The sequence below is a fragment of the Anguilla rostrata genome, chromosome 12 (assembly GCF_018555375.3).
Source record: "Anguilla rostrata isolate EN2019 chromosome 12, ASM1855537v3, whole genome shotgun sequence".
In the NCBI taxonomy this organism is placed as follows: domain Eukaryota; kingdom Metazoa; phylum Chordata; class Actinopteri; order Anguilliformes; family Anguillidae; genus Anguilla; species Anguilla rostrata.
The window spans coordinates 16,539,142-16,564,289 of record NC_057944.1 but is presented as its reverse complement, the minus strand read 5'-3'; the positions used below and the strand labels follow the sequence as shown (position 1 = coordinate 16,564,289).

The following is a 25,148-nucleotide window of genomic DNA, read 5'->3' as shown; positions in this document are numbered from 1 at the left end:
GAAGTGCTACATCCTTTACCTGTAGCCAGAAACCTCCAGCATTTAATGTATGACAGAAATGAATTTAAAAAGCTCGTGGCGCAGTGCTTTGCTTTGGGTCAATGGTCTCTGAGGTAGATTAGTCTAACGTTATCGCTTTCTTTCTTCTTTTATTATTAATTCCCCTATGCTCCAGTAGAGGGAGCACGGAGAAATTACGAAAGCGAGGGGGTGTCTACACATCGACAGACAGCTGTTGGAAAGAGGCAAAGGGGGAGGCTGAGCACACATCGTTGAGGGGACAGCTTGCTAACTTTATTCTTTTTATTCGGGAAAGTGAATGAAAGAAAAAGGCACAGTCTATCCAAGAGAAAACCGAATAATCTAAGGAAATTAATTATATGTCAAGGCCAATTGTGTTTCGTTGCTAGCCTGCAGATCTGTTGGAGATAAGGTCTCCACGAAGCACAGAACTGACAACAGCCGGGGAAAATCGGGGGGTAGGGAGCTCAACGGTGAACCGGCGCCGGGGAGGCAGTTGAAGCGACCCGGTGCTGGATGTGCTCGGCCTCCCTCTCCCCAGCGGCCTGCCATGGGGGAGACTAAAATTATTTATCACCTCAATGACCAGGAAACACCATACCTGGTCAAACTGCCCATCGCAGCGGACAGGGTCACTCTTGCAGACTTCAAAAATGTCCTCAATAAACCCAACTATAAATTTTTCTTCAAATCAATGGACGATGATTTCGGGTGAGATGTTTATACGTTTCTTTTCTTCATGTGGGTGTCTATCTGTAACGTGTCGTTGTGGTTGTTCAGACAATTTTGTTTAGCTTTTTGCATTGTTAATCCACTGATACTGTATCCAGTTATGTGTGCTAGGAACCGAGCTAGCTGGTTTTACTGCAGATTTTCGTCTCCAGTCTCTCCGTTCTCCTTGTTTTGAGTGACCTACATTGGTCCTGTTATGTCAACCTGGTGTTGGGAGTTAGTGTGTTTGGAAGACCTCAGGTATTACGGGTCTCAAAAGGTTTTGAAAATGTTATGGATGGCAGCTTTTCATCGCCAGCAGCGACCATTTTGTAAATGGAAGACTTGGCTATGGCTATTGGCAGCGTTAAATCCAGGGGGTGGGGGTGAGAAGGGGTAGTGCATTCGCACAGTTAGCATGGGGTGTATGATATTTCAGGAGCGACCGTACATTACGCTGAAATTGGATGATTCTATGAGTTAAACTCGTATCCGAGAGAAATGGTTACCACTGTCACCTGTATTTTGAGGAGCAGCTAAAAAATGAGAGGTCGTGCCTTTACTTTATGTGTGAAAAGCCCAACGCTTGCCATATGTTCAGCTGTGGGGGATGTGACTTGACTGCTTTCTACTATCATTTTTCGAAAAAGTGAACATTAAATTATGGCCATAACGGCACACGTGCTGTAAATCTGCCTGGTTAATTGATGACGCGTAGGTTCCCAATCGTACTCTCACAGGTAACTTGTTACCAGTTTACTTGCTCGTTACTTGTGCTATTGTCCGGGGCAGGACTTTTGTATCTCGTGTTGGCTGTCACTTTGTCTCACTCAATAACATTATCATCCATTCGCTAACGCCCGGAACAAAAAAACGGGTCATACCTCACTTACAATTCCAAAGCAAAACGAAAACTGTATATTGAAAAAAACATTTAACTTTTCTTTTCGAAAGTAAATGTTAAGAATAAAAAATCAGTACCAGTTTTATTGAACTCTGTTTATAACTGTGGATATTGGCTGAAACTAACGCGCACATTTCTACATCTTTCAGAAATACGAGTTTCTCTGATACCTAGAAAATAACGTGACTGATCCCTCATATATGATTCCTACAACTCGGTGTCTTGCACTACATTTAAATTAACAAGCGGTTTATTTGATGATTTATTCACATCGAGGTGCAAGTAAAATACTGCATGCGTTAGGTTACTTGAATGCAGAAGACGCACGCGACTCAAAGACGGAATTAAAGCGAGCATTGCTGTCTGTCGCGTCGCGGCGCATTTATGTCCTGTTCAAACTCGCTCTTCAAGGTGAACACTTCCATTGTTGTCGACCCTAGGCAATGTGTATCTCACGGGGCCGCTCGTTTACTGCCGCGTGGTAACGTATTAACTGCTCTACTTACGTTTTGTCGTGATAACAGCGACGCTGGAACTAAGCAATAATCAAATGATTATTGAAATCTATAATTTTCTTAACGTTTGTTTTTTTTCAGTTGAACCATTTAGTCAGCGGCAGTCTCCTAGATATCAAAGAAAGACCGATTCTATTACACTCTTTACATAGGTAATAGGTAATATCAGTTCCCTAAAGTACAACAGTGGGAGGGTGAGCGTGGGTCATATTGATGTCTACATATGGTGTTCTTCACCTTTTACGCTTGCGTTCACACATTGGCACACTTACGCGCACACTTTTTCATATGCATGTTTGCGGCTCGCACCCACGCTCACACGCACTGTCATGCGCTCGCATTGCCTCACACTTGCTTACACGTGAGATTCGTAATAAGTGCTGTGTGAAGGACCTCTGATTACATTGGTGGTGAACAATTGGGGGATAACCTTGGTTGGCATCAGAAGAATTTGTTTATACAGAATCTGTGAATCCTAAGAGAATTTTCCTCACTTTAATCCAAGCCATCTCCTCAAGCTCACTACTACAAGTAGTGATAGACAGACAAATGTGTGAGTTTTAGCGCTTCACGTGAGACCTTCTGGGAAACTTCCCCCATGCAGGGGAAGAAGAAGAATCCATTTACTTGGCTTTGTAGAGAAGTCGAGGAAACGGCACAGCCAATGAGACCTACATCAGTTGGCGCTGTGCTTGGATGAGGTAGCCATCATTTCCAATCATAAGTGGCTGACTAGCGGTAAGCAGCATGCACTGGGCTGTCCAGCTCCCAGGTGGATGGTTAATGAAGGCTCCTTTGCACTCGTCCATCACGGTCTGACTGGCTCTGACAGTCTCCTGTGGCATTTTTCCATGTGGGCCATTGAAATTGGCCACAGCTGAGACCCCTCTTAACAGTATCGGCTTGCTGGAGGGGTGCAGAGATGCCAGTACCGCTCTGACGTGGTACCTTGCTCTCCCGCAGAAAACAACGACTTTTGATATTTCTGAGGGTCATGTGCTTATAACTTTATCGCTTAGGGCACAGTGCATGTGCACATGCGTTAGGAGGGGTTAGCCAGAGCTGCCCCAGTGAAATCCTGAATCACACGTGTCTATGGGCAGCAGCTGCTCGGGTTTGGGAGCATCAGGTGACGCAGGCTAACGGCCAGCTGCTCTAGCCCTGCTGTAATAGGGCAGCCCTCCAGCTGCTTCTGGGACCGCGCACATCTGTGCACATCTGCACACGGGCACACTGGAGGGCGTGGGGGTTGATTGTGGGCAGCGAGGTTCCAGGTGGAACTGTGGGGATTGACCCTTGTTTCCGTCTGTCAACTCTCAAACACCTTTCCTATCAAATGTGAACACGTACCAGTAGCCTATCAGCTGACTGGTCCCTCTGGTAACCTTTCACACTGCACCAGTCCCAACATGATGTAGGGCTAAAAATAAAATGCAGTTGATGTCTTTTGGTCTAGGTCTAAGTCCTGCTGAATGGCTCAAGCTCAGCAAGTGATGGGCTCAGTTAGTACTTGGATGGGAGGCCTCCTGGGAAAACCAAGTTGCTGCTGGCATTGGGGGTCATATAGACCCCCAATGCCCTAGTACAGTGATAGGGACGCTGTGTTGTTGGAGACGCCTTCTTTCAGATGAGATGTTACTGTAAACTGAGGTCCTCACTGTGGTCATTAAAGACCCTTTGAGACTCCTCACAAAGAGTACGGGTTCCCCGGGGTCCTGGCTAAATTCCCAGCCTGCCACCTAGGAAGTCAGGGTGGGCGTATACTCAACAAAACAAACAATAAATACAGCCACTGTCCATGCTTTCCTGTCAGTATTCACTAAAGCATTTCCTGCAGTTTGGGAAAAGACCACTACAGCTGTAGTCAAATTAACTGCTTGGATACATATGATCTTTTTCAAACAGTAATATTTGGAGAAACCAAATGGAGTGTAGCACGGTGGGTAAGGAACTGGGCTTGTAAACGAAAGGTCGCAGGTTCGATTCCCGGGTAGGACACTGCCGTTGTACCCTTGAGCAAGGTACTTAACCAAAATTGCTTCAGTATATATCCAGCTGTATAAATGGATACAATGTAAAATGCTATGTAAAAGTTGTGTAAGTCGCTCTGGATAAGAGCATCTGCTAAATGCCTGTAATGTAATGTAAACCGCAAAATTCACATGCAAAAGACTTGACAAAAGACTTAATACCAATCCCCCCTCTCTGTCTGCTGCATCTCTATTTAGTGATATCATCTCTCTCTTTCTTTCTTTCTTTCTTTCTTTCTCTCTGGCTCTCTCTCTCTCTCTTTCCTCCCTCCCTTCCTCCCTCTCTCCTTCTGTGGGGCTTTCTTAGCTGTGTGTAAATCATAGGCAGGAATAACAGATGGCCACAGCTTAAAAAGTTGAAATGACAACAATGTCAGCTATACATTAAGTGTAATGTAAATACAGTACAGCTTGTGCCAAAGTCTTACTCCAGTGTATTACCTCCCTTCCTTGCCTTCTGCTCTCCATTTTCCCTTATTCCCTCTTTCTCCTCCCTCTTTCTTGCTGAATCAGTGTTTCTCTGAAGGAAGCTGACCTACTTTCTTCTCCTTCCTGTTTTATTCTCCTGTCTTTTCTTCTCGTGTGTGTTAATACGTGTGTGTTTGCGTGTGGGATTAATAGGCCCGTTGTTGCTCCCCATTGTGCACCATTTTGTGCTCTGAATCGAGTTTGATAATCTAATCGGCATGGACACTGAGCAAAGTGGGTCTCTATTAAGAGGTCAGTGCTGCTCCCAGATATGCCAGGCTCTGTCAACAGAACCGGACAATCGCTGAGCCACAGAGAGGAGGAGGAGAAGAACGAGGGAGGGGAGAGGAGGAGAAGAAGAATGAGGGAGGGGGAGAGGAGGAGGAGAAGAACAAGGCAGGGGCAGAGCAGGAGAGAGGATTGAAAGGATGAAAAATGGTTTTCGTGATATGGATGAGTGGTGTTGAAACGAATCAGTTCGGACTGTGGTCTAATACAGAAACAGTGCTGAGGTGCTGTTAAACCGTGCAGTGACCGCTGACCACTTGAGAAGCTCATGAGCTCTGCAGACGGCTCCCGCCGCTACGATGCATTTGAGCGCTGGGGCTGGACACAGAAGTGCAGCTCTGAGCTGTGACTCTGTGCCAGTACTGCGGAGAGCCACAGTGCACACACACGCCCGTACGGTACGCACAGCTGCTGCTCAGCAGCTCGACCACCAACTGAGCCTGTTGCCGGAGAGAGAGGGAGAGAGAATGAAAGAGAGAGGGAGAGAGGGAGCTGCAGGAGGAGAAATGGCACACAGCGGGAGGGCACAGGAGAGATGCCACGCTGAAGGCATCAGAGAGATGATACAGAACTTTTGTGTCTGTATTTACTGCACAGTAAAAATGCGTCTGGGTATTTATCCTTATCTTACAAACAGACAGACAGGCAGTCAGATGTGCAAATGAATGTTTTTTTATGTTGTAAGTGATGCATAATGCAAATGGAACTCTTTTCAGAGGGTTTGTTTTTTAGCTTTCAGGCAGCATGTAAAGGCAGTGGATTCAGCCCGATAAAGAGTGTGTAAAGAAGGAGTTGTTGCTGTGGAGAGTGTTATTAGCCAGTTGGTTTTGTCAGCCGAGCCCCAGGGGGGATCTGTGTTGTATGAAGCGGGATGTTTCTGTTATGCGTGTGTGTTTGTGCAGTCAGGTGCACGAGTACACAGGTGGGTGATGCACACGCGCTCACGCGTGCGTAAACGTGAGCATACATGCCTCCGTACACACAGGAGCGTGTGTGCGCCCTCAGCTCTGCGTTTATGCGCCCGAGGTTGTGTCTGTGCGCAGGAGAGGCCCCGTCCGGTTCTCCTCCTGTTTGTGACCCGCCTCAGCTGCTCAGCCATGCTGTATTTGTGCCGTCCAAACGTGATCCAACATGGCTGCCGCCTGACTGTTTAACATCTTTAAGTACTGCCTGTACCTGTTGTTATGCCACAGTAATGAATACAGCAAATGCACAAATCTGAGCATTTGTACATTTGCTTGCTGTTATGGTGGAAGAAGAAGCCCTCATGTGATTGCTTTGGTTGTCCTGTTTTAGAGACTACAGTAAAATGGTGAAATAATTATGTGAATTGTTTGTGAATCTCATGTACAGCACAGGAGGCACTGATGGTCTATGTGAAGTCCCAGCTGCTGTGAACGCATCACGTTTATGATGTGCTGTGCAGGATAAGTATGTGACAAATGTGTGGTTGCTTGTATGAGCTGCCCAGGTTCAGAGTTCAGACAGGTGTGACTGGGTGAAGGAGGGAGGCGGAGCCTGACAGACTCACATTCCTGTCAGTCACAGAACCACCTGACCCTGAAGCCTCTGTCTGTTCGTCAAGATGTCATCACACAAACCTTTTTCCATCTCTTTCTAGTGTGGGTCATGGCCATGGGTACTAAAAATCCTATAGCATCTTTATATGGCCTTTGGAAAATAAATAAGTATATAGAAAGGTAATTGTTTTCTTTCTTTACATTTAGCTAATGTGACAACTAAGAGTGGCCATTCAGAATGACTTTAACTGAAATAATATTTCATTTCTTGGTGTTGCATCACACCAGCATGTGCAAAAACAGCAAAGCTTATCAGAATGAATAACAAATAGACAGAAATGGATGTAGAATATGTGAATGCTGATGCATATTTAAAAAATCTAAATATCGCTTAATTTACGTTGTACAGAAATTAAACTGGTAAGAGGGGCATAAAGCGTGTAATTCCTCTGTACCGCGTGTGTGTGTGTGTGCGTGCGTGCATGTGTGTGATAGAGATGTCACGAAGAAGGGAAGTGTGTATTGGAGCATGTATAGCAACATGGTTAACTCACTTATGTAACGGTGGTATTTTTAGCCTGACATCATTACTCTTTGTTTCCTTTGCTTCGTTGTCACACTTGGTAGCCAAACCCTAGAATAAAATGAAAGGCATGTTGATTTCAAGGGCTTTGTTGCTATGCTTATTATTTTGTATAATATTGCAGATGGTTTGGGTTTCTTTTTTAAAATGGAGACTGTATTATCACCACAAGTAGGCTTTTTTGCACCTGCATAATTTATTATTTACACTGCTTACGTTTGGTTGCTCCTAAAAGGTTATATCTTTAATTGTAAAGTTATGTAAATGCCATTAAACATGACCCAAATAGAAGCTTGGTTGACATTATGTAGCTACTACATGTCGTATGTGTATGCAAATAATTCTTGAAGCATACTGTAGGTCTCAACTGATATAGCCTATTCAATATGATTTCATTTAGAATGCATTGTGGGATACTCATGCCAACGTAGTGTGCAGTGTTTGCATGTTATAATATTTCATCAAGTGTTGTGTGACATTCTGATATTTTTTGCATAATATTGCATTCATGCTATTGTTTCAGACATACTTAAAAAGGATATATAGTATGTAGTGCATAGTATGCGATTTCAGACACAGCCATTGACATTTTTGTCCCTTCTGGCTTAGCCTCTATTGTACAACTGTGTAACTAAACAAAGGAGTTGTGTATGCAGACACTTCCAAGAGGTGCATAGTTACGATCAGTTAAGAGTTAAACTGTGCACATTTCAAATTTCTCAGCCTGGAAGGAAATATTTCATCTTACAGCGATTTTTACAGTGTACCATTTTTAAAAGTCATTAATTGTTTGGCTAAAAATGTGATGCGTTAGTGTGTCAAGTCCATGAATGTGTTTTTTCTTATACTTGTGATTGAATTAGCATGCTAGGCGCTTCCATATTCAGGGCAAATACTGTGAACTTCTACCACGGGTATATTTGTGTGGAAAGTGGGAATTGTGTACAGATAAATGATTAGTTTAAATTGGAATTGCAATTTACATTTTACTTAAATATGCTGAGTGCTTTGTTACTCTGCACTAATGACAATTTTTGTAATCATTTATTACTGTTACTATGACGAGGCACAGCTGTCTCCCTCACCCCAGAATTAATAGTGGTTTCTATAGCAACAGGGGGGTGGGTCACTTGGGGTCAGTACCTATTCAGAAAGCAGATGGAAGGAGGTGAGGATGGGGGGAGGAGGTGCTAAATGTGTGCAGATAATTTATTGTGCATGGGCGTGCCTGAGTTTGATTTGACGTGTGTGAGAGAGATGTGTAATTTCTCATGTCTATATCCGTTCTTGCAAAGGATTGTGGGTAGTTTGGGCCATAAATCTCTGGCGCTACCCATTCACACCCACCTCTGTTTATCCTTCATATTGAGTGTGGTGTGTGTGCTTGTGCGGTATGTGTATGTAAGGGCACTACTGTCGCTGTTTGTTTCCATTCTTGTGAGTGATCAGTGTGTTCATACTGCTGGTTGGTAAACCCACACTTCTCCTTCAGATTTGAATTGCGTTATTGAGATTTTTTTTTTTATACAATGGCTTGGCTGAATGCTCTATTCTGATTGGTCCAAGGGTGTGCATTAATTAAGAAACAAGGCGTGCGAGGCCGTGCTGTATTTAAGCAATAAGACACGAGTGGCCGTGCTATATTGTGAATATAGTCACGGCTAAATGGCATTGTTAGTACCTGCAACCCCTTTAGCTGTGACTATATTCACAATATGGCATGGCTTCAAGTGCCTGATTGCTTTTATAAAATGGCAGTAATATCATTAATGTTATAAACATTATGCGTCATACTCTGTATTGACCAATTTGCATCCAGGGCTGGAACTATCCGTTTTATAACCCGTTTTCTAATTTTTTTTGTGAGCTTTGGCTATTTGTGTAAGGAACAAAGAGCTCCAGGCTGTCCTGCTATTGGAAAATAATGTAGGATGGGGGTGGTGATCTGACGAAGCGAAGCAGGAAGGGCAGCCCATCATGGTTTATTCCTTTCATAAACGGCCAAGGCTGACGTTTTTTACATAGCGCAATTAAAAAACGACTGTAGTCTGGACTGCATTGTGGAGGGGTGGTCAGGGCATTGCATTCATTCCTGGGTCTTTAGGGTGGGTCTTGCCATCTTTCTGAGTGAGATGCACAATCATTCATTAGGCCACCAGCTCAATTTACAAAATGCAGGCCTTATTGGGCACCCTGGAAACTAGTGTACGCTGGGAAAATATTAAATATGATTACACCAGGCTTTGGGAAATGAGCCTGAGAGGAAATGAGGGGAATGAGGCTGTGTTCTACACGTGCACATGCTTGTCATCTGGCCTGCTGCATCCTTATTAGTGATGATCTCTCTCTCTCTCTCTCTCTCTCTCTGTCTGTTTGTCTGTCTGTCTGTCTCTCTCTCTCTCTGTCTGTCTGTCTGTCTGTCTCTCTCTCTCTCTTTATCTGTCTCCCCCCCTCCCTCCCTCCCCCCTCTCCACACTCAGGGTGGTAAAGGAGGAAATCTCAGATGACAATGCCAAACTGCCGTGTTTCAACGGGCGCGTGGTATCCTGGGTAAGTGTCCCTCACCGCCTAAAATCACCTCCTCATCCTCTCAGTTTTAACTCTCCTGACAGATTCAGGAGATGAAAGTTTATTCGGATACTTTCTTTCCCCACGGCACTCTTATGCCTCCCCCTTTCTCTGTTTGTGTGTGTTACTGTGCATGTGCGTGCGTGTGTGTTAAATTGCCTCAGTGTTTGTCAATTACTTTGCAGCTGCCCCCCCAGCAGGACTCCCTGGGGAATTGGCATGAAGAGCCGAGGGCTGTGTGTTTGTGACAGTTTGTGTGTGTGTGTGTATGTGTGAGTGTGTGTGCGTATGTGTGTGTTTTTGTGTGTGTGTGTGCGTATGTGTGTGTTTTTGTGTGTGTGTGTGTGCATGTGTGTGTCAGATCTTTGTGTGGGAGAGAGACATCTGTCCCAGATAAGCTATTTCTCCCATTTAATGCCTTTCTTCTCTATCATGAAAGACACAACCAAATTCTACTACACGAGAGAGAGAGAGTCAAAGTCAAGCCTGTCCTTTGATGAAGCTTTCAAGAACTTAGCCTTCATCTAAACTGCGCTTCAATCTCGCACAGGCACACACATGCATACGGATTAGCTCACACACAGGCGTGTATGCTGTAGATACACGCACACACACATCCGTTTACATGCGCGCGCACACACGCACACACACACAGGCACGCACGCACGCACACTCACACACACACACACGTGCATACACACACACACACACACACGCATACACACACACACACACACACACACACACACACTCACACACGCATACACACACACACACACTCACGCATACATACACACACACACACTCACACACGCATACACACACACACGCACACACGCATACACACACACACACACACTCACACACGCATACACACACACACGCACACACGCATACACACACACACACACACACACACACACTCACACACGCACACACACGCACACACTCACACACGCATGCACACACACACACACTCACACACGCATACACACACACACTCACACACGCATACACACACACACACACACACACACACTCACACACGCATACACACGCGCACACACACACACACACACACACACACACATGCACTGTGGGTACTCCCTCATTTGTCCAGAAGAGAAAAACAGAAGTTCTCCATTTCCTCTCTGCTCCCCTCAGATGTAAAACATTAACATGTCCGCCAGAAACATGCAAGGCTCCGTTCCTTTCCATGCACCGTGAAGAAAATGGTACTCAAAGCTCAACGTGTTTAACAGCGTAGAACATAAGGTTTTTATGGGTGTTGTGGTGTTGGCACATGTGCGGAAGTGGATGCAAGTGGAGCATTCCTTTGTGGCACTGGTTCATGGGGAAGTGAGGATGTTGAAATTCCTGAAGTACGTTCACTGTTGGCCGCATTCTGTTCAGTGTGACCATTCATTCTGTGGTGCTGTAAAGGCTGCCCAGTGACCATCATTAAAGACAATCTCATTTCTGCTCTTAAATCTCTGCATTCAGAAGTCTTTATTTGCACACATTTGATTGGTTTTTTTATATTGCCACATTATTTACATCAATAGCCATTGCAGCATTGTCTGGAGAATTTAAATGGGTATTTCTGCCTGTCTTTGCTAGTACCTCTGCCAGCAATTAAAATAGGTCATTTTTATGTTCTCCTACAATCTAATTTTCAAATTGAGTTGCCTGTTGGAGGGTAGAAATTAAAATATGAACTTTTTTTCCCCCAAGAGACAGGTGTTAAGTCCATGAAAGGTCATGTTTTGTTCATGGATAACTGGGCCTTCATTTGATTTTTTAAATGTGAACGAGCAATTGAGTAATCTGTCATTGCACCATCAACAAACCATTCAAGTGAGAGCATCTCTCTCTCTTTCTCTCTCTCTCTCTCTCTTTGGCTCTGTTAATCCACTTAATTTATATGTATATTGCATAGATACATTGAATATTTCTGCTGAATTTCTCCAAGGCTGATTATGACACAAGAGTTCATTATTATTCATGATTATAGATTGGGATATTCTATCTAGTACAATTATATGTAATAAATAGACCAATGATGTTTGGCCACATTTTTTTTCTCATAAGAACATGATCCCTAATCTGCCCGTCAGTGAAGATTCCTGATGGGGAGTGTCCTTGCCTGATGCCTGTGTCCGGGGGTCCTCAGGGGTGCAGTGTGCCCCGAGAGGGTTTCAGTTGGCAGGGTATTCCCTCTGCTGGATTGCCCCGCTGCTTCTGCTGTGGAACGCAGAATGGAGTGAATCAGTGGGTGGCTGTAGATGTTTCAGAGAACGCGCAGCCAATTTGTGCTGTACTGCAGGAAACTGCTGCACCTTGGGCGGGCTCGCAATTGCAGTGGAGAGGAACCTTCCACCAAAAAAAAATATAATTAGCTGGGGCGGAGGTGGGCAAGGAGAGCTGTATCTTCTCCTGCATTTCATGCCAACGTCTAGTCTTAATTATTTCATTAGCCCTAACATTTACGTCATCTGACATTTTATCTGCATTTCTTGACATGCCGATAATGAATGAATGACAGCTGAAGTCTGTTCTCGTGCCCCTATGTGAAATGTTTTTGACCTAACCTAGGAGTGAACCGCTGTTGATGCAAACGGCCAATTAGCACATTTAGTCTGGATAATTGCTGGAAACACAACCCTGCGTAGTGCATACACACTGCCCTCCAGGACCGGCATCGCCCGCCCCCGTGCTGGGGGATCAGACCAGAAATAACAGACTATGGCACCCTGTCTGTCTGTCTGTCTGTCTGACTGTCTGACTGTCTGACTGTCTGACCGTCTCTCCTCAGCTGGTGTCTGCGGACGGCTCCCACTCGGACGCGGGCTCTGTGTGTGCAGACAGCCAGGCCGAGCTGCCCCCACCTCTGGAGAGGACCGGCGGCATCGGGGACTCCAGACCCCCCTCCTTCCAGTGAGTGCCACACCCCTGTGTGCGCCTCAGAGGGAATGAACGTGGGTTGGGTGTGTGTGCGCGCATGTGTATGTGTGCGTGTGCGTGCGTGTGTGCCTGCGTGTGTGTGTATGTGTGCATGTGCGTGCGTGTGTGTATGTGAATGTGTATGTGTGTGCGTGTGTGTGTATGTGTGTGTGTGTATGTGCGTGTGTGTGTACGTGTGTGTGCGTATGCGCGTGTGTGTATGTGTGTGTGCGTATGTGCGTGTGTGTGTATGTGCGTGTGCATGTTCAGTTTTATGCAGTGTGCGTGCATCACAGTTTTTATTGCCCACTATAAGTGGACGTGCTGTGAAATTAAGCAAGAGACGCGTCCTTGGATTTTAATCAGTTACTTAAGCAGTTTTGACAGGTGTAATAGTTTTTGTTCATTTTTGCGTATCTCTTTAGGCTGTTGGCCTCATTGTGTTTCTGTTCTTTGTGTCTGTGTGCAGTACTCGTGTCTCTAAGCCTTTTGCTCTCAGTTCATTCTTTTTCCCATTTCAGTTTGCTTTGTCAGCAGAACAAATATAACACTTGTATTGCAAAAGCAGAAATGCTGTATACAGATCATTCTGTGAGCATATATGACTGTTTCTAGGCATGATTGGCCCTTTGGTTCTTCTGTCTGTTGTGTGCTTTATTCCCTCTCTGTCTCTCTCTGCCTCTCTCTCTCTCTCTCTCTCTCTCACACGCGCACATAGTATCTCTGCCTATGTGTGAATAGTGGTGAATAATGGTACACACTGTGAAATCCCTGCTGTGTGCTGGCCCAGTGACAGTACTTGGTGTGTCATCGGCTCCCTCTAGTGGTGAAGCCTCCATGGTGAAATCGTTTTGTCTCCAGTGGAATTGAGTCAGACTGGGTCCTGGTAACGGACATTCCTGTTTCCATGCGGCATGGAGAATGATGTCATCGTTTTTGGCTCAATGCTTTGACTGATAAATAAAGTTTGACTTCCTCCCCTCTCTCACCATTGCTCTTCTTTCCCTGCTTTCCTTCCAGCGCGAATGCAGCATGTGGCCAAGCCACTGTGGGCCATGAGACGGAGGTAGAGTCTGTGGTTTCACCGCGGAAAGAGAGGGAGAAGGAGAGAGACCGCGAGAGAGAAAGACCTCGTAAGAAAGACTCGCACGACCATGGTGAGTTGCCCTGTTTTTGTCCTTCACTTCCTGTCTGTCTGTCTGCTTCCCTGTGTCTTTAGGTGTCTGCGCCACCCTAGATTGCATTTAGTCAGACTGAGTTAAAGCAGATTAAATTAATTCTGCTATGCTGTTGTTTCATTAAATTAAATGAAAAATTTGTCATTGTCATTATGGACTGCATTCCCAATGAATGTGCGTCTGTATGGCTGGTTGTTTATGAGCCTCAGTGTGGTCCGTGTCTGTGTTTGCAGGTGTATGTGTGTGGGCGTGTTTGACCTTTGACCTCCTCTTCCCCGCAGGAGCCCGTGTGAACGGCCACCTGCGGCCGGAGCGGAGGCCGGAGCTGGCGGGGTACGAGAGCTGCTCCACCCTCATGAGCAGCGAGCTGGAGTCCACCAGCTTCTTCGACTCCGAGGACGACGAGTCCACCAGCCGGTGAGCCCCACAGCCCGAGTGCCCGTGGTCAGAACACGGTCCGGTACTGAGACAGCACCCCAGTGCCCGTGGTCAGAACCCGGTCCGGTACTGAGACAGCACCCGAGTGCCCGTGGTCAGAACACGGACCGGTACTGAGACAGCACCCGAGTGCCCGTGGTCAGAACCCGGACCGGTACTGAGACAGCACCCGTGGTCAGAACACGGTCCGGTACTAAGACAGCACCCAAGTGCCCGCGGTCAGAATACGGTCCGGTACTGAGACAGCACCCGAGTGCCCGTGGTCAGAACACGGTCCGGTACTGATCCACGCAGTCCAAACACTGAAAGCACAGTCTGAGTGGCGTTTACCAGAGTTTCCTGGACAAAATCGTACCTAATGGGCTAAGGTGCACTGCATTCATGGGGCGAATCCTGTGGGTTCCTGGGCCCTACAGTGAGAGGTGTCATACTGGTGATGTAATCCTTCCTCAGGTTGAGCAGTTCCACGGAGAAGAGCAGCTCGTCCCGACTCATGAGACGACATCGCCGTCGCCGACGGAAACCTAAAACGGCACGCATGGAAAGGGTGAGACTATCGAGTGCAGATCCAAAAAGCACATACTGATCGCTCTCTCTCTCATGCTCACGCACATGGACATGCACACACAAACACACACAGCACCTTCAACTCACAAAGATCCTGTTCTCAGTGTTTATTGTTGTATTTGAGTGTCCTTACTCTTGCTTTCCCCCCTTCTATCCCCCCCGTCTCTCTACCCCTCAATCCTCCTGTCTTCCTCTCTATCTTCCTCTCTTTCTATCTCTCTCTCTCTCCAGTCATCCTCGTTCAGCAGTATCACAGACTCCACTATGTCACTGAATATCATCACTGTCACTTTAAACATGGGTAAGTCTGTCTGTCTGTCTGTCTGTCCATCCGTCCAGGCTTTGCGTTCTTCTCACTCCCTGCCCCAGGAAAAACATTATTTTAAATTCAAAGATACCTTTCTACAATGTGGACAAATTAAAGCAGTTGGAGAGAAGTTGAGGCAGCAGCTGTATTTATATATTCAGTCTCAGTTTAGGGATTGTTCCTCCTGGCTTTGGGGCAAGGTGTAGCAGTGCTTGAGTTGTCAAGGTGTTTATGTTGGGTTATCCGGGCTGCTGGGTGGCTTCTCCTGTGAAGGCACTCTTTCTGAGTGTGCCAGTGCAGACTGTGGCTGGCAGGCCTGCTGGGTGGCACGCAGCTGGCTCTAGCTTTACCCAGGGATGGGAGGGTTTCAGTCGTCTGGGATGATGGCGTCTCGTCGCGGGTCAGCCGCCCCCGCTGGTCTGTCGAGCGCCCGCAAGTCCGCCTGATGAGCTGCACGCGAAGCGTCTTCCTCTGACCAGAGCACACTGCTAGTCTGGGCTTCCTCCAGCCGACGGTGATGAGGTCACAGTGAGCTTTGCGGCGTTTGAATGATTGGGCTTTCCATTAAGGAGAAAAGGCATTAGCTCAGGCACCATGTAAAAGCTGAATCTGTAAGTAACATATTCCAGGCCCCTGTCCTCCCAGCCTCTCCTCTGCTGACCCGGAGCCAAAGCCGCCGCTGATTCATTTTTCTGCTGGAAGGCGGAGCTCGACCGCCGGTCCTCACCCAGAACGCTGGCGGCAGCCCAAGCGGAGGAAAGCGCCTGGACTTTGCCTGCTGTCCTTGGCTACGGTTTCCCAGAAAGAGAAAATAAAAAAGTGCTCCAGATAACATCTGCGCAGTGCTGGCCCTGGGCTGCAGTCAGCAGCGGCTGCGTCAGGCCCTTCCAGTGCCCTGCATTTAATCAGAGCCAGCTCCATCAGAACCAGCTCAATCAGAGCAGCCAGCTCCATCAGAACCAGCTCAATCAGAGCCAGCTCCATCAGAGCCAGCTCAATCAGAGCCAGCTCCATCAGAGCCAGCTCCATCAGAACCAGCTCCATCACAGCCAGCTCCATCACAGCCAGCTCCATCAGAGCCAGCTCCATCAGAACCAGCTCCATCAGAGCCAGCTCCATCAGAACCAGCTCCATCAGAACCAGCTCCATCCCGCACATCGCCAGCTCCATCAGCAGCCAGCTCCATCACAGCCAGCTCCATCAGAGCCAGCTCCATCAGAACCAGCTCCATCAGAGCCAGCTCCATCAGAACCAGCTCCATCAGAACCAGCTCCATCACAGCCAGCTCCATCAGAGCCAGCTCCAGCAGAACCAGCTCCATCAGAACCAGCTCCATCGGAGCAGCCAGCTCACAATCAGCAAATTGAGCTGACTGCCTCTCACCTCGTGGGCATTTATCAGTGTCTGCGTGTTTTATGGGAAAGTGATCTTTAAACTATGACAGTTTATATAAATTGGGACTCTTTTTCTGGAAATTTCTTTATGAAGTTTATACTGCTAGAGCACATGTATATTTTTGCAAGCAGGACCAGGTTCCATTTGAGCTTTGAGCATGAAATTCACCCAGTTAGCAAGCCTTGTGTGAAAATGAAACTTCTTTTTTGTTTCTGTCTCTGTCTGCAGAGAAGTATAACTTTCTTGGCATCAGTATCGTGGGGCAAAGCAATGAGAGAGGCGATGGGGGCATCTACATCGGGTCCATCATGAAGGGCGGGGCTGTGGCCGCTGATGGGCGAATCGAACCTGGAGACATGCTGCTGCAGGTTGGGGGGTGGGGGTGGGGGCAACTGGGTTCGGGAAGAATGGAAGTGTGTGAATATAGGAGCCAAACCCACACTGGGAACAGCTGTGTGATCATATCTCTCTTTTTCCACTCTGCCTCTCATTTAAGGTGAATGACATCAACTTTGAGAACATGAGCAACGATGACGCAGTGCGGGTGCTGAGGGAGGTGGTGCACAAGCCAGGGTGAGGAGGACACGCGCTGCATATTAAGCCACAGATGTTCCCTGCTGCTGATGGGGAACGCTCTGGAGCTAAGCTCACAGCACACACTGACTCCCACCAGAGTCCCATCTCATGAGCTGGTGTGAGATGCTAATGTGTACGCTTATATACTTCCTGGGTACTTATCCCCACAGTCGCAATCAGAATGGTTCTAATTGCTGTTGAATATTTTCTGGTGCTGCAGTAAATTCCTCTCAGTTCTTGGCGTAGCGGCGAAATGTTTGAAAGACTTATTATTTTTTGGCAACCGCAGATCGTTTGTGGATTTTTAGCTGCTTACATTTAGACAAGAGACCACATTCTTTGAGTGAGTGCCTGAAATGAAGCTTACTTTGATGCAGATAAGCTTCATTTGATACAGATGGCCCGTGGCCAAAACAATAGGATTAAACATGTACTATTAGCTGCCAGATGCAGATCTGAATTGTGGTTTCATTTAAACAATGAAAATATTACTCAGTTACTAAATGTTGCCCTGAGGATACATATTACACCCTGTGCTACTAAACAAGACCATGGCGACTGGGCAAACCTATTTTAAAGTGTACACACGCATGCACACAAACACACACACACTCAGACACACACACAGACACCCAAACGCGCGCACACACACACACACAGGAAGCTGAATATGTCCATACGTGAATGTGTGTGAAGAGGTGTCCTTGCTGCCGGTGTGTAATACCCGCTGGTGCTGTGTGTGTTGACAGCCCAATCACTCTAACAGTGGCAAAGTGCTGGGACCCCAACCCCCGCAGCTGCTTCACACTGCCACGGAGTGAGTATTCATATTTATACACTGTGTTCATGCTCTGTGTTTATACACTGTGTTCATGCTCTGTGTTTATACACTGTGTTCATGCTCTGTGTTTATACACTCTGTTCATGCTCTGTGTTTATACACTGTGTTCATGCTCTGTGTTTATACACTATTCATGCAGTATTTCTACAGTGTATTCATGCAGTATTTATACACTGTATTCATGCTCTGTATTTAAGCTCTGTATTCAAACACTGTATTCATGCTCTTTATATATACACTTTCGCTTGCGGAAACGGGACGCTGAGCAGCCAGCCATGACAGAGATGTGACTGGGTGATGCTGGGAGTTGTAGTGAGAAGAGGTCTTAGAACAGCTGACTTTCACTTTCAACACAGGAGAACCTCGGGGTTAAGCTGTTACACAAAACACAAACATAATAGTGAAACATACAAGCCTGTAGCCTAGAAATTTAAGGAACTCTAAAGTGAAAGGAACAATGTGTAAGGAGAGGATGTATTATAAAGACATCTTCGGATGTCTCTGCCCTTAGGGTTTGGTTTATTTAACATGATGGTACATATGTAGAAACACACAAAATGTGATGCCATAAAAAGATAAACATAAAAAACTTAAGTAAGCCTAATATTTCAGGCTAATATTATTTCAGTAAGTGTTTAAGATGTAAGTGTACCATGTCTGTGGGTGTGCTTTCTACTCCAGGTTGTTGGTACAATTATGAACTGTTCAGTTTTTACAGCTGGAAACCCCCCCGTTTTTGCACAGGTGAGCCGATCCGGCCCATTGACCCTGCTGCGTGGGTGTCCCACACCGCGGCCATGACGGGGGCGTACCCAGTGTACGGTATGAGCCCTTCAATGAGCACCATCACCTCCACCAGCTCCTCCATCACCAGCTCCATCCCTGAGACAGAGCGTAAGTGTCAGACCCTACCTCAGCCCTCACCCGAACCTGGATCCTAAAAAACCTGCACCCCACGGCCAAACGGGTTGCATCCGTGGTAAAACTTTGGACGTCCGTGGTTATTTATTGGTTAAAAACGTTTTAAGAGCTCTGAAACTCATTTGTGGAGGATGAGGGTGCTGACCCCTGCCCCCAACAGCCCTGCTCCCCACATCACTGCTTTCCCTGTGTAAAATGATCGTTATATGCTTACTGTCTCCCAACCACTCCACAAAGCTGCTCTCCGCAAACATAATAAAACCTGACCTTCCTAAGCCTGTTCTCTGTGATGTCAGACTTTCTGTACTGCAGCCACCAAACAGCCCTGAAGCCCCGCCTACTAACCCCCCCCCCCCCCGCACCCCAATGAACTCCATACACCAGGGGTGTCAAACTCCAGTCCTAGAGGGCCGCAGTGTCTGCTGGTTTTTGGTGTGTTTCAGCGCAAGTCATTAATTCAAGTGATTGATTGGTTAAAAAGTTCACACACCTTGTTCTCAAAGGCTTAATTGCCTGCTGATTATAAGGAAACAATAATAATAATAACACAAACACCTGGAGACACTATGGCCCTCCAGGGCCGGAGTCTGACACCCCTGCCATACACTCCAGCCCCTAGCCCAGTCTGGTCGGCCATGCTAAGCCTGGTTCCTATTAGGCCAAGTCTACCAGTGGGTCTGCCTGCAGGACTGAGGTTAACACCTACTAGTGTGACAAACTCTAAACGTATCTGACATGAGAACACATTCGGACGCATTCAGTGCGTCAGGCACAGAGGTGCTGGCACCTGTGTGTTCTCATAGATGGAATTTCATTTATACAGCCATTATGGCAGTTTTGATTTGATTTCTGTTTCATTTACTTGTTTAAATTCAGTGCTTGGCTATACAAGGCATTTTGTAGCTGGCGTATTCTTAACAATAAAATATAATTACATATTATCTTAAAGGTTAGAGTAGTCTGTCATATCAGTGTGTCTTGTTCATCTCTTTTCATGCTATTTAACCAGCTAAAACAGAAAGCCAGTCAGGTCTAGTCCTCCATCTGGAACCACAGCCGCTTGTGCAGGCAGTCTGACCTGTAGCTGAACATGGCCTGTGGAAACAGTGCATCACTCACCCTGCTTCTTACAGTAACAGCTACCTAGCACAAGCACCCACACACTGCACAACATGCACGCACACTGAGCATACAACACACATGAACACACCATACATTTCTGCAGTGGTTCCCAAACTTGTTCCAGGAGATCTACCGTCCTGTAGGTTTTCACTCGAACCACAGGAAAGCACAGCTCAACAAGATCTCAACGGCTCAATGAGATCTCGTTGAGCTGCTAATTAGTAGAATCAGGTGTGCCAAATTAGGCTTGAAACAAAAACCTGGGGTTAGGAACCACTGCAATATTCATATACCTGGACTGAACACAACCAACACCATATCGCATTCATACAGGCACACATACTTCAGACGACCACAGAACCACTGCATGCATGCTTATTTCACTTCCTGCTTTGCTGCTGATCATGGCTGTCTGTCTGTCTGGTTATCTATGTCCATCCATCTGTCTGAATGTTGTACCCCTTTCACTAGGCTTCGACGATATCCACCTGTCCATCCACAGCGATATGGCAACTGTCGCCAAGGCAATGGCCTCGCCAGAGTCGGGACTTGAGGTGCGAGACAGGATGTGGTTGAAGATCACCATCCCCAATGCCTTCATAGGTACAGTCTGCCCCCAACCTCTGCTATTCCTTGAGTGTTTTCTGGTCTAGTCTCTGAGGGTGTTGTGCTTGCTGGCCTCCTGCTGTGGTGTGATGTGGGTTTACGGGGTGTGTACGTCCCAGGCTCTGACGTGGTGGACTGGCTCTACCATCGAGTGGAGGGCTTCACGGACCGTCGTGAGGCACGCAAGTACGCCAGCAACCTGCTGAAGGCCGGCTACATCCGCCACACCGTCAACAAGATCACCTTCTCTGAGCAGTGCTACTATATTTTTGGGGATTTGTGTGGAAGTGAGTATCTCTCCATCTGTCTGCATTTGTCACTGTTGTGTTCTTTCTCTCTCATTCTTGTTCCCCCTTTCACTAACATAACATAACATAACATAATATAGCATAGCATGACATAGCATAACATAGCATAGCATAGAATTGCATTATACATGACATGGCATAGCATAACATAGCATAGCAACGAGAACAGGCCATTCAGCTCAACAATGCTCGCCACTCTGCTTTGGCTCTTGCTCTCTCCTCCATTCTCTCCCTTTCTCTCTCTCTCTCTGTCATGGAATGAACTTGTGGGTATATTACATCCTCAATCTTCTTCCTTGCTGTGTCCTCCCCTCTTTTTCCATTTAAGTCTCCACTATACAGTACATAACCTTGGTAACTCCAAACTTTTCCGCCTTTCCTTTTCTTCTCTTGTTCTACCCAATTCCTCTCTGCTCCCTCATACTTTGTCCCTCTCCCCTTCCCTCCTCTTTTTTTCCCTCACTCTCTCTTTTTGTCTCTGTCTCTCAGACATGGCTAATCTCTCCTTGCACGACCATGATGGCTCCAGTGGAGCTTCTGACCAGGACACCTTGGCCCCCCTGCCCCACACTGGTGTGTCCCCCTGGCCCCTGGCTTTCCCCTACCAGTATCCCATTCCTCACCCCTACAACCCCCAAACCCCGCACGAGCCACCCTACAACCATACTGCAGGGGGAGGAAGTGCTGGCAGCCAACACAGTGAAGGTGAGGCTACCTGGAACTAACAGAATAACGGACATTCTACCGGAAGTGATGTCACAGTCACCGCAGGATCAGATTTTTAATCACACCTGTTATTATCGATGTTGACTGTCAATATGTTGTGTTATTGATTCAATTAATAAATAGTTTTAGGGGATGCGTTGTAAAATGAAATCTGTAACGTTCCCAGGTACAATGTACATTACAGTACATGGTAACAAAGACACTTGATATTAAAATGCTGTATCTGTTAGTTTAAACTGACTGATCCCCCTCCCCCCCCCACCTCTCTCTTTCCTCCTCTCCTTCCCTCTCTCTTTGCTGTGCTCTTCCCAGGGAGCAGTGGCTCGAATCGCAGTGGGGGTGCTAAGAGGGAAGCCAAGGCTGGAGCCGGGGGGGCCGAGTCCAAATCTGGTGGCAGCGGCAGCGAATCTGAGCACAGGAGGGAGAAGGCCCCCAGCGAGCACTCTGCAGCGCCCCCTAGCGAACACAGCGTGCGCAGCACCCACAGCCTGCGCAGCACCCATTCTGCCGCCCACAGCCTGGCGTACGGCCCCCCCGGCCTGCCCCCCCAGCCTCAGACACCCCCCGCCGTGCCCCTCGCTCCGCCCGGCTCCCCCCCCAGCCGCGACCTGGACTCCGTGCCCCCCGAGATCGCAGCCTCGCGCCAGTCCTTCCGCATGGCCATGGGAAACCCCAGCGAGTTCTTTGTGGATGTCATGTGATGTGTGTCAGGTGACCAGGGTGCCGAGTCTCACCGGAGGCATTTGGAAGTCCTCTTGGTGCTGGCAGAAGGGAGGATGTGAGGAAGGGAGGGATGGACTGAGGGGGAGGGGTGAGAAGGAGACATGCTGCTGGTTGGTCACAAGAGTAACATTTCCTTTCCTTCTCTGTGGTGTGTTGATGCCTGCTACTTTCTTCAGTGAAGAAGACCAAAATCAAAGTGTCTCTCTAGTTCCCCTTTCCCCAGAAGACAGTTTGCTTGTGACAGGTGGTTGGTGCGAGAGAACGCAGAGAACACAGGTAGAAGCGTTTTCCTGTCTCTCCTGTGCCCTCTCTCCTGTCCTTATGTACCGCCAGACTCTTTGTTTTATTTTCTTATGCTTGTTTTCCCCACAAAGCGTACAAAGAGGAAGAGAGGGGTTAGGAGTGGAACCCACTTCCTGTGACATTCATCAAGAACAAATTACTAATTCCATAATGAATGATTTATCAAAAATAACCTAAATGAGAGAGAAATTTCTTCTTCATGTATTTTTATTTTATTTGTCGGTGAAGAAAAATTGAGAGAGAGAGAAAAAAGAGAAAGTGTGAGATGAAAAGCAAATGTAGAGAAAGAGAGAGATTGATCTATCACAGATGTTGGACTCCTGTACTCCTGAGGATGCCTGGATCAGTGAGGGAGTGAGTGAGAGTATGAGTGAGTGAGAGCGTGAGGGAGTGTGAGAGTGTGAGAGTGTGAGAGTGTGAGAGTGTGAGAGTGTGCATGTGTGTAAGGACAGCTTTCATGGAACTATAACCAAGCTGCTGCTGGCCTGTATGTACTTACAAGCTATTTGTGAGCGCTGTGAACTGCTTTTGCCATCCTGAGCTCTACATTGGAAAGAATGCTACTGGATACAGACTGAGATTCGGCCTTTAACAGGTACAAGTGAAGGTATACATTTCATATAAACGTTCTGAGCACCACGGTGAATACAGAGCGTTGTCTTATTCTTCTTTTCTAAAAATGTAGCATGTCCTCCTCTGCTCTAACTTTCTGCGGTGGCTGCCATGGCAACAGCAGCATAGAAGGGATTTTGGAATGTATGGAGTTCAACCATTTTTGTCTGGCAGAAGACAGGGTGTCCAGGGGCTTACTTGGACACAGCAGTGAACAGATCCACTGATCCACGTGCAAACAGACGTGTGCACACAGTAACACACTCGTGCACACGGGCTCACGCACATGCGCACAGTGGAGCAGTTGTGAAAGTGTGGGATGAACGGCCTTGAGCAAGTCCAGTGCCCCATCTCTCTCTCAATGTTTAAATCTGTTTCTGCAAACGAATATGGTCTTCAATATTTTGCCATTAACATCCTGTATATTTATAGTTTGTCTCATTTCAACATTAACCCTATCTTGCTCCTTTTTATATTTTCCTTTGTTCATCTGTTCTTTTATGGATAATTAGCGAATGCTAATGTAGTGATATATGATCCAGTTTCATACATGCTGTGCTGTATGCTGTTTTATGAAAAAGAATAGTTTTATTTATAAACATAGTTTTATTGACAAAATGTGGGAATCATGGTGTGATCTCGTGAAGAATGTGGAATGAATTTGCATTGCAGGGCTAAAGGAGGCATTTAATCACAATTTATTTTCTGGACTGTACATACGGATAAGCTGCGTTGGCTACCACAGACAACCTGGTTTTAAAAAATAATAATTTTCTGAAAAATGGTTTGCTGCTTGTCTCCAGTGTGTCTTGGGTAATGGGTCATTCAGAAGAAACTGATAGTCATTTTATTTCTTTTCCACTTGAGCACTTTCACCACTCAGGTCAACCAATCATCACTCTGGCTGGATAAATCAATTTGTCTCCCCAGTCCTGAGTGTTTTTGGCATAAAAAGAGCTGGAAAGCTCATTGTGATGTAGGCCCCCAGAGTCAGAGTTTGCTAACTTTGCTAACTGCATTCATTACATGAGTTCATTCACACACACACGCAGTTAGGACAGTGCAAAGGGAAGCTGGGACAGTTGGGGCTAGAGTATTGGGCTAACAGGAAACACATTGTAGTATCAGCGTGGGGGCTAGGGTTGCATTTCACTCCGGGGACAGGAAAGGAGGGTGTGGTTTGGGGATTCGGGGAACACTGTCAGCCTGACTCAGCACTTTGACAAATTAAAAATTGCTAACTGAGAATACATGCCAAAAGAAAAGCTGTCAGCAGTTTCCTCCTACCCAACTCACTGAGCGGCATTTAGTGGTGTTCCTAGTCACATGATCTCAGGGTCAGAGTGCTTCAGTCTGTAAGATTGCCAAAATTGCTTGGACTGCCGGTGTTTCGGCTTGGGCCACAGGAACGGGTTTGTGTGCGCGTGTTTAGCAGTGTGTCCAATGGTGGGGCTGGTGCCGGCAAGCCGGAACATTCTGTACGGAAGCCAAGAGCAGAAATTCAGCTAGTTTAACAGGGAATGAGCTAGCCACCACACACTCATTTAACTGCAGTTTAAACAGAGGCTTGATTTTTTTAAAGCTACTAGAGAAACCCATGACAGTTTCCTACAGTCTCACTCAGGCAGAAATTGAGAGGTCTGTTTGCAGCTGAATTGGGGGTATTGGTGAAGTCATTACATTACTATACAAACACTTGGCAGATGCTGTTATCTAGACCGACTTGCTTAATTTGAGAACATCAGCATTAGCCTCAGGAATAGAAAAGTATGACATCACCAATAAGGTGCAGAAGGCCTATTTATAATCAGGAAGTGTGAAGTTTACTGAACAAATCAACGGTGAAGTATTGGATGTAAAAATAAATACCACTATACAGATAACTTATCTTCACACAGCTATACTGATAGCATCATACCAAAAGGAAATTAAAAAGAAGAGCAAAAACAGGATGGATAAAGAGGGTCAGGGGAG

At 46.6% G+C, this 25,148-nt stretch overlaps 1 protein-coding gene across 1 annotated transcript; it reads left to right on the top strand.

Annotated features, from left to right (window-relative positions):
- The first annotated feature begins 195 nt into the window (after positions 1 to 195).
- Positions 196 to 23,958, top strand: LOC135236141 (segment polarity protein dishevelled homolog DVL-3). Its single transcript, XM_064302352.1, has 15 exons — positions 196 to 732; positions 9,521 to 9,590; positions 12,424 to 12,545; positions 13,572 to 13,708; positions 14,011 to 14,146; positions 14,621 to 14,714; positions 14,966 to 15,035; positions 16,665 to 16,804; positions 16,933 to 17,009; positions 17,762 to 17,829; positions 18,598 to 18,747; positions 20,368 to 20,499; positions 20,622 to 20,789; positions 21,300 to 21,515; positions 21,849 to 23,958. Exons 1-15 carry the CDS (start codon positions 572 to 574, stop codon positions 22,235 to 22,237), a joined length of 2,130 nt encoding a protein of 709 aa, XP_064158422.1. The 5' UTR covers positions 196 to 571; the 3' UTR covers positions 22,238 to 23,958.
- Positions 23,959 to 25,148: the final 1,190 nt, after the last annotated feature.